This window comes from Trichosurus vulpecula, chromosome 9 (assembly GCF_011100635.1).
Source record: "Trichosurus vulpecula isolate mTriVul1 chromosome 9, mTriVul1.pri, whole genome shotgun sequence".
NCBI classification, from domain to species: domain Eukaryota; kingdom Metazoa; phylum Chordata; class Mammalia; order Diprotodontia; family Phalangeridae; genus Trichosurus; species Trichosurus vulpecula.
Genome location: NC_050581.1, coordinates 56,700,073 through 56,712,463, shown reverse-complemented (window position 1 = coordinate 56,712,463; position 12,391 = coordinate 56,700,073). Strand labels below are relative to the sequence as shown.

Sequence of the window (12,391 nt, the reverse complement as noted above, 5' to 3'; positions counted from 1 at the left end):
GATAACTCCAAAATTACAAACCTGATTGACTGGAGAATCATTGTTACCTTGAAATAGGGAAACTTGTAGGAGAAATAAATCTAAGTGAGGAAGATAGATATCATTTTGGATACATTGGGTTTAAAATGCCACTGGAGATGTACAGTAGGCAGCTAGGAATGTAGGACTGGAGTTCAGGAGACAGAGGTAGATGTATAGATTTGGGAGCCATCTCCACAAGGTTGATAATTGAACCCAGGGAAGTCAAGGGCAGGCCTGTCTGGGGCTTTGGGAATGGAGTCCTAGGATATACTTCTGAAATGACCCTAGAAATCATCTGGTCATAAGAGACTACAGAACATGAATGTTGGGAGGGAACAAGCTTTCTATGCCTTACTCTCCCCTCATGAGGCCATGTCTAAGGATTTCTAAATCTTGTGACAGTAATGTGTTCCTGAGGGGCTACTACTTAATCCAGTCACACTGACCTTCTCCCACCCGTGACCCTACCCTCGGGTCCTAACCCATAATCAGTTATATCCAACATTCCTTTTGCATAGTCCTTTACTCACTACTTAAGACCAGTTCCAAACCAGCTGCCCTAGAGTACAGAGTTGGCATTCATCAGCTTACCTGGGGTAGTAGAAATCTTTGCTCCTCCTTTTGACCAGTAAGGAGTAAGAGGGGGTGTAGTTAAGGGAGGGTAGTGTGTGAGACACCCAGCACAGGAACTGCTGCAAACCACTTGGCTGAGTGGAGGGGACTGAGCCATGAACTTAGTGGTGCTGCTGCTGCTAATGCTGCTGTTACCACCCCTGTCTCTCCAAAATTCAAACCCCTCAGACACCAAGGTTGCCACGGGGAAAGTGATCCTTTCTGCCCTGGAGAAAGCCACCTCCTATTTTGAGAAGAGATATAGAGAATTTAATCTGGATTCATTGGTGGGATTTTTGATGCTAAAAGGTAGGGCGACTGTTTTTTACTAGCCAACTGAAATTTTCACACCTTTCTATTGATGGTAAACCTTGGGGACGAGAGATGACCTAGAATTGGACCTTTTAAATTTTGAAACTTAAGAAGGGTACATGCCTTTTGATCATTTGGCCACCTTGGCTTTGCATCTTTTAGCTTTTCAAAATACAAGGAATTTTAAGAAAAAACAAAGAAATAAAAATTGAAAACATAGCTGCTTAAAAAATGCTGCAGACCAACTGAGCAGAGAGGGATAAGCAGTCTCAATGGCTCATTTTTTTTCAGAATTGTACTAACAGGCCTAACAAGATGGGATTTAAAAAAAATTCATAGGAAGAACCCAGAATAGGGCCTCCAAGAAGAAAGGGAAGGTTCTCTCAGTTAACAGACTCTGTAGGCTACTTGGTTGGTCAAAGTCTTTACCAAGAAAGGTGAGAACATGGTAGGAGTTTCTTGACTATGATCAATAACTTTCTCTATGGAGAATGAGCAACCTTGAAAACTATCTAATTCAATTTTCTTTGCTTGTCTGGGGATACATACCAATGATCTTTTTTTTTCAGCCTCTGAAAAAAAAATGGAGTTGAGTTCTACTATGGTCACTTTATCCTTCAGCTATCTAGAGATCCTATTCCTCAAATTTACAAAAGTCAGTGATAAGTTTCCAACCTGTGACTTCATTAATTTTCCCAGCAGTGTTCTGAGGAAATATGGGCACTTATCTTTTGGAAAATTTTTGGAATGGAGAAAGGGGCTTGCTATAGGTCACAGTGGAAAAAATTAAGGGCTGAGCTTCCCTTGCTTCCAGCCCCCTCGTCCTTTAGACCAACTGAGAGACTGAATTGTAAAGTAGAGTGGGGATTGGTACCTGCTGCCTGGTGAAGAGACATAAAACAATAGTGGTGAAATTTCAGGGAAAGCAGCTTTTGCCTATTAATAAGTAGGGATGAGACTCAGAGACATTTCTCTAAACAGGGAGAACTAAAGCACACCCACAGAGCAAGATCTGACTCACAGGCCTGCCTTGTTCCTTAACAGAACAGCTAACTGGAGTCCTGGAAAAATGGGCCCATGACCCTCAAGTGAAATCCGTGACCTTGAGTGTGGAGGAGCTACTAAAAAGGCTGTCAATAATCATCCCCAGAGCCAAAGTTTTCCTCAAAATTGTTGACTTCAAATATTTAAAAGGTAAGATGGGCGAAGACAGAATTTTTTTGGTAATATAGGATTTGAAAATATTTTGTCATTCTAAAGGTTATTTCCTAGACAAACTGGTCTAGCTTCCATGCTTGAATGATCATGACAAAACTATGGAACTGAGTGGACAAATAGGCATTCAGCCTCTTGACACATCACCAGAAGCATAATACTTGCCTGAGAGGCAGCAGTAGAAATCTTCTCCCTTCAAAATTGCTTTAGATACTAAAATATCCCTCTGGCAGCTCCCAGCCTCCACCTAGAGAAATGGGCCCATGTTGGAAGCCCAGCATTTAATATCACTATAGTTAATGTCACCCTGAGTAGCCTGTGGTCAGTACACTGTGGTCAGTGTAAGGAACCCTTACTTTTTTTTAGATTTCTTTTTTTATTAGATTTTTTATCTTTAGTTTACAACACTCAGTTCCACGAGCTTTTGAGTTCCAAATTTTCTCCCTCACCTTCCCTCTCTCCTTACCGCCCCCCACCAAGATGGCATGGAATCTGATACATGTTCTACATACACCTTCTCATTAAATTTATTCACACAATAGTCAAGTTGTAAAGAAGAATTATGACCAATGGAATGAATCATGAGAAAGAAGAAACAAAACCAAAAAAGAGGAGGAAAAATAAAAAAAAAAGAGAGAGCAAATAGTTTGCCTCAATCTGCATTCAGACTCCATAATTCTTTCTCTGGATGTAAATAGCTCTCTCCATCATGAGTCCTTTGCAGCTGTCTTTGAACCTTGTATTGCTGAGAAGAGCCAAATCTATCAAAGTTAGTCATCACAGAAGCAATATGACTGTGGTTGTGTACAATGTTCTCCTGGATCTGTTCCCCTCACTCAGCATCATATCATGCAGGTCTTACCAGGTTATCAGAAGTCTGTATCTTCCTCATTTCTTATAGCACAATAGTATTCCATTACATTCATATACCACAACTTGTTTAGCCATTCCCCAATTGATGGGCATCCCCTTGATTTCCAATTCTTTGCTACCACAAAAAGAGCTTCTATAAATATTTTTGTACATATGAGTCCCTTTCCCCCTTGTGTGATCTCTTTGGGAGACAGCTCTAGAAGTGGTATTGCTGAGTCAAAAGGTATGCACATTTTTATAGCCCTTTGGGCATAGTTCCAAATTGCTCTCCAAAATGGCAGGATCAGTTCACAACTCCACCAACAATGCAACAGTGTTCCAATTTTCCCACATCCTCTCCAGCATTTATCATTTTCCTGTTTTGTCATGTTAGCCAATCTGACAGGAGAGATGTGAACCCTTACTTTTTAACTGAACCAGGAGTGCCTCCTTTGTGTTTTTTTTTAATTAAACATCTCTCAGTAATGATATTCTCTGGGACTTAATATGCCCATTAAGAACTTCTTCCTGTTAACAAGAATTATATTTCCTTATTGATTTCAGCCTCATATTTTGAAGGGCTAGTGTTGTCCCTAAGTCTCAAGCTGTTTGCCTTCAGGGTGATACATGAGGGTACCATGGAAAAAGCATAGGCTCCAGGGGTAGAGGCCTTAAGTTCACATCCTGGCTCTAACACTCATCGCTTGTGTGATCTTGGAGAAGTCAGCTAATCTCTCTAGGCCTCAGTTTCCACCTCTCTAAAATTGTGGAGGTTGTACTAGCTGGTCTCTGAGGTCACTGCTAGTTCCAGGGTTATGATCTTTGATTCTTGTAGGATCTGTGCTCTTACAAGAAATCTGGGTATGGGATAGGTATGTCAAGAGCATCAGTGGGTAGAAATACAATTCCCAGACCAATATGTGTTGGACTATGTGGTTACTGAAGTCCCTTCCAACTCTCAAATTCTCTGATTCTGTGAGAAGCCATTGTCAGTAAGGCAAGAGGCATTTATTAAGTGCTTGCTGTGTGCCAGGCACTGGGCACAGGGCCTTTGTATTGGGGATACAAAAAGAGGCAAAATAATTCAAGGAGCTAGCTTTCTAATGGAGGAGGCAACATTAAATAATAATAATTATATAAGCTAACATTTATACAGTGCCTACTATGTGCCAGGTATCGTGCTAGCACTTTAAAATATTATTTCCTTTGATCCATACAACAACACTGGCAAGGAAGAGCTATGACTACATCCCTCCCCATTTACAGAGGCAAACAGAGAGGTTATATGACTCGCCCAGGGTCACAGAACTAGTGTCTGAAAAGGGATTTGAACTCAGATCTTCCTGATTTCAGGCCCAGCACTCAATCCACTGTTTTATCTAGCTACCCAAAATAATTATGTACATAAAAGATGTGTAAGTGGAAGGTAATCTAAGAGGGAAAAGAATGGGGGAAAGGCAGGGAAAGGAAGGATATAGACCAGGAAAGGCCTTGATTTGTCAAAGGTTAACACAAAATCACCTCCTCTTACTGTGTCACTGGTCAAATCTTGTTCTTTCAACTCTGACAGAATTCCAAGAGACTCTACGGCCAAAGTTTTGGAAGCTTCCTCATTCATGGAGTCACACAAATACTTCCATGATCTACTCCAAGTTTGACAACTCAAATCCTTTTCCAGCAAAATTCAGTGATTCATGCATGACACTATTACTAGGAACCAAGTGAGTTTTGTTGTCCTTTTTCTTTCTTCCTTGGCTATTAAAGTATTAATAGTCGCCCTTCTCATACAAACTCTTCTCATAGTACCTGCTTTCATTTCTATGTGCTATTCAAGCTTATATCCAGTTTCTATAATGGAAACAAGGGCCAGCACGGCCAGGCCTAGACCTCTCCTGAACTTCATTCATTGCTTTTCCCATATAACATCCTGGAACTGCTTGCTCCTCAGGGAGAAGAATGGACAGCCCTGCAGAATCACTGACTATTGCATGGGAATTATGACTGCCCCTGGAAGAAGTGGCGAAGAACTGGTTAAACAGCTCTTCTACTTCCTAATAGCCAAAATGGTAAGTGTCAGTAGGTCACTTCAGAAGACCAGAAAATGGGCCAGCAGCACCACACACTGGACAAGTGTTTTAATGGGAACGGAAAAAAATCAGAGAATGACAAAATTTTCCCTTTAGTATGTAATTCATTGTCCATATTTTTCCTAGTCTATAAGGCATCTTGCTCTCTTTCTAGGCACCAGAAGTTTCCAACTTAAAGCATTAACTTATTTATTATTTGTATCTTCCCATTTGAGCAAGGATCTCTCTATTACTCTCTGAACTAGCAGTAAGAAAAAAAGCCTCCTTGCTTTCCAGTTCTTCCAAATCTCTGCCAGATGTTTCTGATCCAAAATTTGAGGTGGGGAGAGTTGTCAATTACTAAGAGCTCAGCGAAATGTTTTAAAAATACTTTTAAAAATTTAAGAACTCCCTTGGCATAGGAAGAACTAGCTTTTTGCTTTTGAGAAGAATGGGTGGCATCTGGGTTTTTGAACTAATGGTGTCTCAGACCATGCTGTAGCTGTTTTTCCAAAAGATTAAAAGGGTTATTTTTAGATAACACTACAATCCGGGAGACTTCTTGCAGAAGGAATCCAGACAATAAGCTTCACCTTAAATACACTGACAGTTTAAAAATCTATTTCAAAACTGTAACTTTTGCATATAAGAACCACCACTCAGTTGCTACTAGCAATGCTGATTTCAATGCTCTCTGGTTGTCTGTTACTTAGAAAGAATGCTCAAATGATCTGTTCCTCCGATCAAAATACTACATGGACGTCTTTTGCGCTAACATGATGGAATTGAACTTGAGAAGAGAAAAAAATGGACTCTCATTCAGAAATAGAAGTTTCTTCATGACATATAGTACGAATTGCCTTACGTTCTACAGATAAGTGCAAATTATCTTCCTTTCCCTTAAAGACATAAACATGTATACAATACACATTCCGCCTTTGTCACAACCCTGCTCCCCTAAACTACTGAAATAATAAGAGAACTTTTAGCTGACAAGCATCAAAAGCCTTTGGTGTCAGGGATAAAGTAAACCCAAGTGTTAGAGATTCTTTAGCTTGGAAATCCAAATCTCATCAGTACTTTTCTTTACACAAAGAACCTATGAATTATATCCAACATTGACTGAAAGCTCTTAATGGGGGAGGTGATGCTAAAACGAAGTTGAAATAGGCTGTGCCTCCTGTTGCTGTAGCAAAGATGTAGTCTTCCCTGCCAGCCAAGAGTCCCAGTGGCTCAACAGATTCAGTATTGCTCAGGTTGGTACTGAGTCATGGGGACAAAGAGGGTATGCAAATGGGAATAGAGACAGGTTTATGGGAAGGACAGTCAAAGGCACCCAGCATGTTGGAAAGATGACTAATCCCATCTTCTTTTCCTCAGTCATGCTCTGTGGATTTTCTGGGTACTCAGATTTCTACAAGATCCAATGGATTAAGACTATTCTCAACTGGCAGAATTCTGAGGAAGGATGCTACTGGAAGATTTGTAAGTAAAGTTGACTGCCTTGGTGGTAGGCAAGTTGAGGAGTTAGAGAAGATAAAATACAATCTGGCACATTCCATCAGATGAGGTTGTAGCATCAGGCTCTTGGATTCCTTAGGAATATCAAATGTCATTTCCTCAAACATTTGATAGGGTGAGATTGAGGATGTGTGTGTGTGTGTGTATGTGTGTTGTGTTGTGTTGGAGAGGTAGAGATATTAGTAGATCTACAGATATTTGCATTTAAACACACACAATAAACAGAAAGTATGGAGATAAGGGCTGAAATACGCAAAGCTCACCAAATGGGATCTAGCTAACTACCTCAAAGGCCAACATTATACAGAATACATGATGACCTTTTTGGAAATCAGATATGTGAATCATTGACTATGTCCCCAAGATATAAATTAGACAGTCAGTTGTCAGTTACACTGCCTTCTACCATATTGTTCTCCTCTTTGTTACATTTTTGAAAACCACACAGAGAGAATGGCTTTCAGTAAGTACAATAAGGAAGGGATGAAGAAGGAGTCAGGTCCGCCTCTGAATTCTGAAGAAAACAGTAAAGCTGTTTCTATCACACTCACTTCTTGACATCAAAGGTAGTCTTAGTTCCAGAGTGGGAAATGAAATATACAATTCCTGGATACACAGAGAAGAGGCCTGGGAGGCAGCACAGATAGCCATTACACCCTATGTAAGACAGTCCCAGCTAATTTTTCACAATAACATCAATGATAAATTACAACCAAACCCCACTGCTAAGTCACAAAGGCCTGCTCTAATAGTGCTGAGCAAATCACCCATTTATAAGGTTGTTCCTATAGAATACTCCTCTTTAATGCCATTTCTCTTGACACCATCTTTATGGAGAAAGAATTAAAGGCATTAAGTGAATTCAGGCCTATACTCACTACTGAAAGCAAGAAATAGTAGGTTCAGAATTAGGGCTCTAGTCTCTAGAACTCTTAGGACAAAAGAGCAACAAATTTAAGAAGAGCAACTGATCGCTGTGGGTGAGCAACTTTTGAGACGAAGATTTACTTGGAGAATGATGATGATAACAACGATTACTCATCATAAACTCTTACTTACTGCCAATAGTGCAGTAATGGAGTTTCTAAGTTGAAACCATTCAAATGGAGGTTGTGAAAGGCATTGATAATAAGGAAGAATTTTAAGGAAGAGGGAAAACTGTAGCAGAATAAAAAAATTCTAGAACAAAAGGAAGAAGACATAATAATCCTCCACATTTATGTAACACTATAAGGTCATAGTCAGGAGAGAAAGAACATAAAAACAAGCACATTTTAGAAGTGAAAAAATGCAGGAAGTTTCCTGCAACAAGTCAGGAAAGATGGGGATGAGAATAGAGGAAAAGGAAAGAATTTGTACACATTCGTGATATTCTCCTCTATTTCTTCTCTCACTAGTTGTCGTTGGAAACCAACCATTAATGAGAGGCAATCGCCCTGAAGGTAAAATTCATGAAAACAAAAAATATGTATTTCAAGTGCACGAAGACAGCCAATCAAATATTGTACATGCCCTCTCCTCATAAATATATACATCATGTTTCACTAAGAAAAACACAATATAACTTGTCAAATATATATTGTGTTTGCTCTTCTGACAATATACATTTAGAGTATGTTCTTTAGGGGAAAATGGAGGGAAGATCATCATCAGTGTCAGGCAGTCCAGAAGACTTAAGAATGAAAGACTTGGGGATGAAAACATGGCAAACATAAGAACAGTTGTGGTATCATAGGCCTAATCTAAATACTTGCTGCAATTTCCTATTTCTCTAACAATCTGATGCAGTGGGTTTTTTTTCTTTTCTTAGCAATTCTTTTTCAGATTTTAGATTCAAGCAGAGAGCAAGAGAGATAGAGCCCTGTTTGGTTGTCTTAGTCAGCATCTGTCTAAGAAATTCTATGGCTTTTAGTGGTCAGGGCAGCTAAAAAAAATGAACCAAATTTAGACCTTTTTAAGACCTCAATCCTTGTTGGCCATCTAGTCCATTCTGATATCAAAGAATCTCTGTTTTAATATATCTGACAAGTGGACATCTAGCCTGTGCTTAAAGATTTCTAAGGAGGGGTGATTCACCAGCTTGTGAGGAAACCCTTTCTACTCTTCAGCAACTCAAATTATGAGGAAGTTTTTCTTGACATCAAGCCTACATTTGCCTTCTTAGAACTTCCATCCACTGCTTCTGGTTCTGCCCTCTGGGGCCAAGTGGAACAAATTTTTTCCTTTCTGCATATTATAGTCCTTCAAACAGATATGACAGATATCATATCCTTCGTTGCAATTCTTTTCTCTAGGCTAGACATGCTCAGTTCCTTAAGCCTATCCTCATGGGTCATGGAGTTAGACCCTTCACCATTCTGGTTGGGCTTCTCTGGATACTCTCCAACCAGTCAATGTCCTTCCTAAACTCTGTTAACTCAGAGCTGAATACATTACTCCAAATGAGGTCTGAAAAGGGCAGATTCCAGTGGGATTCTCAACTCCACATTCCAGGAAGCTCTGCTCCTCTTAATGCTGCCCAAGACTGCATTAGATTTTTGGGCTGCCACATCCTGCTTCTGACTCATACTGAGCTTGCAGTCAACTAAAACATCTGGATCCTTTTCAGAACAACTACTCTCTAACCATACTGTCCCCAAATTATATTTGTTAAGGTTGATTTTTTGGTACCCAAATGTAAGGCTTTACATTTATCCTTTTTGAATTTCATCTTATTAGATTTAGCTCAATGCTCTAGCCTGTCAAGAACCTTTTGAATCCCAACTTTACCATCCATCTTATTTTGGTGACATCTCTAAATATGGTGAATATAGTCTCTATTTCTTTATTGAAGTCATTAATAAAAATATTAAATGACATAGGCTCAAGCACAGATACCTGGAGTACTGCACTAGAAACCTTCTGCTATGGTGACATTGAACCAAGGGTATGCTGGTAAATGTTTAACAATCAGGCTTTCCAGAGAAAAAAAATGGATCCACATACTTTTAAGTTTAATCTGCATCATTAACACTTTCTTAAATCTAGATAATCTACAAAACAATAAAGTCTTGACTTAAACTGATCACATATTTATGAGCTGTAAATTCTCACAATGAAAATTTAACAACCAGCTCTTGCAAGCTGGATAGAATTGGCTACAGTACATCCTTGCATGAAACTATTTCCAAATGCTCTTTGAGTCTGCCATCCAACAAGTTCTGAATCCATCTGATTATATTATAGTCTAATCCATATCACTCCATTCTCCACAAAAATAGTATGAAATATTTAATCAAGGGTTTTGCTGAACTCCAGGTAAACTGTGCCCAGAGCATTTTCCTCATCTACATATTTAACAATCCTTTCAAAATAGTAAATGAAGACAGGATGGTGTGACTTGTTCTTGATGAAGACAAACTACTTTTTTGCAATCATCTTTCTAGAGGTTTGTGACCATCTCTTTAATGATCCATTCTAGAATATTCCCAGGAATCAAAGTCAAATTCACTGGGCTAGAGTTTACAAGTTCTATTTTTTCCTTTTTTTTTAAAGTAGGGAAAATACTTTTCTTTTTCCAATCATATGGTACATCTCCCATTTTCCATGATCTTTCAAATGTTTTTGACATGATGGTGTTCCTCTGTGATTTCAGAATTTCATTCTTCAGCATCTCTCATTTCTCCTGGTTTAATTTCTCCAGCAGTATTTGGCTTCTTGGGGATCCTACCTATGTCTTCTCTGAGCCCTCTGAAATCTGCTTTTCTAAAATCTAGGGTGTCAGACTATGCCTAGATTTCCTCTCATCTATTAAAACTCTAGGATACAGTGGTGAAATTTCCCCTAGTATTCCCATTGTTTCCACCCCAGCAACCACATCCTCTCCATTAGTGAAAATAAGATCCAGAATAGAATTTCTCCTTGTTGGCTTTTGAAGGATGAAATCCTTCAAAATCAGGCAAGTCAAGAGGTTATTAGCCAACTTTCTTTTAATAGCATGATAGCTCCAGCATATGTCTGGATGATTGAAGTCTCTCATCACTCTATTATAACTCTGTGCCAGGTTTGTGATCTCCTCCCCAAACTCCTTAACCCATTTCCTCTTTATGTCCAGATAAACCATAGTATATTCAAATAACAAAAATTCCTTCTGTTTTTCCATCCTTTGACTTCCATCCAAATACTCTCCATCATACTTTCTCCCTTTGGGTCCTGCGTTTCTTCACATGAATATATATCCTTTATATACAATGCGACCCCTCCTTTGCTTCTGTTTGTTTTTTTTAAAGGGTGTACACATTCATAGCCATGGTCCTGTAAAAGATTTTATCCCACCAAGTCTCAGGAATATCTATAAAGTCACATTTACTTGTTTGCATTAGGACCCGTAATTTCTTGTTTCTTTTAAACACGTAAGTTCATTAAATATTATGGAAACAGAAGAAAAGATGTAAGAGTGGGAAGGAGGAGTAAGGCAATCTTTATTTTGTCCATTTCTGCATAAGTCTGGATTCCTACCCCTTCTTAGTTTATGTGAAATGGGAGAGCAGCCTTGGCTCCTTTATATCCTAGGGAAAATGTTCAAATGAATAAAGACATGTGACATAGTTAAAGATGAAAAACGCTTCTAAATAAAATAAGGCATTATTCCCACATGAAGTTAAATATCCATACCTGAAGCTGAATAAATGAGTGATGACATCAATGTGTAACTATGTTAACGCTCAGTAGCAATGAAAAGCATATGTCATGTGCTGCCTAACAAGGTTCTTTCTCCTCAGGTGGCTGTTCTTCCCTGAATACAGCAGCAGCAGTTGCTTCCTTGGGTGGATTTCTTTATTACTTTACAGAAAATTCGCAAACCATCAAGAAGTTACATTAATGCCTTACAACAACCAACCAGCAACTAAAATGAATGACTCTGTACCTGATAATCCTTTTTGTAATATGTTCCTTTGGGTCCTGAGTTTGCATATATTTCTAAGGAAAGAGATCAGCAAAGTACAGGTAACAGATTAGGAAAACCTTGTGTTATTCTAAATCAAAGCTAGTAAAGATAGAAAGAACAGAGTAACAATATTAATTGTTTCCAGCAAAATGATTTCATGAATGATCCCCAGGAATAATTAAAGTCAGTTGGATTCAACCCATTTTAAGCACCTTTTATGTGCAGAGAACTGTGGTAGGTGCTAGGGGAGATACAAGGATGAATAAGTATTGCTTTTCTCACAGAGCTTATACTTCACAGCACTTGCTTACTGAGGGAGCCCCCCAGAACATTTCCTTATCACAGTCATTTTGGTCTCATAAATAATGGTATCTGATTTTAAATAATAAATGATTATTCACAATGTCCACAAATAAGGACTCTTATCTCAATGGACTTACCAAGCATGGATTATTAAACACTTCTTCATACTCTGCTGACGATCCCTTTTGGGGAGGGATCCTAAATATTATTTAATAGTCTTCCACAGCTCAGCTCCTCTGCTTCCACAATCTGTGTAGCTATATTTAGGAGTAATCCATTTTGTAGAGGCATATGTCTAAGACTAATAAATTAAATTTGCATTCAATTAATAGTGTGGTTTTTTCCCCCGTTATTTTGAATGTAGGCAGAAATTTGTAAAACGCCTGTACTTTCAGAATCTACACAATACAGATTCCATAGTAATATGTGAAAGTGTGTTTAGGTGTTAATTGTTCTGTTATCTCCAGTGTGGGAAATTTAAGCTTCTCTAATAATAATACTCCAGGAATAGCACTTTTACTCAAGAATGTATCATCTAGGACCAAATTCAAATCCATACATA

At 38.7% G+C, this 12,391-nt stretch overlaps 1 protein-coding gene across 1 annotated transcript; it reads left to right on the top strand.

Annotated features, from left to right (window-relative positions):
* Nucleotides 1-749: 749 nt before the first annotated feature.
* On the top strand, nucleotides 750-12,035 carry LOC118831782 (UPF0764 protein C16orf89 homolog). The gene is made up of 8 exons (XM_036739215.1): nucleotides 750-942; nucleotides 1,990-2,139; nucleotides 4,583-4,733; nucleotides 4,961-5,078; nucleotides 5,792-5,927; nucleotides 6,459-6,563; nucleotides 7,997-8,041; nucleotides 11,360-12,035. Exons 1-8 carry the CDS (start codon nucleotides 750-752, stop codon nucleotides 11,458-11,460), a joined length of 999 nt encoding a protein of 332 aa, XP_036595110.1. The 3' UTR covers nucleotides 11,461-12,035.
* The last annotated feature ends 356 nt before the right edge of the window (nucleotides 12,036-12,391 follow it).

Bases quoted from the DNA above. Each gene is read 5' to 3' on its own strand.
- LOC118831782 (XM_036739215.1), top strand. From the start codon at position 750: ATGAACTTAGTGGTGCTGCTGCTGCTAATGCTGCTGTTACCACCCCTG. The intron at 4,734-4,960 runs GTGAGTTTTGTT...CTTGCTCCTCAG, and splicing joins ACACTATTACTAGGAACCAA to GGAGAAGAATGGACAGCCCT. The intron at 6,564-7,996 runs GTAAGTAAAGTT...TTCTCTCACTAG, and splicing joins AGGATGCTACTGGAAGATTT to TTGTCGTTGGAAACCAACCA.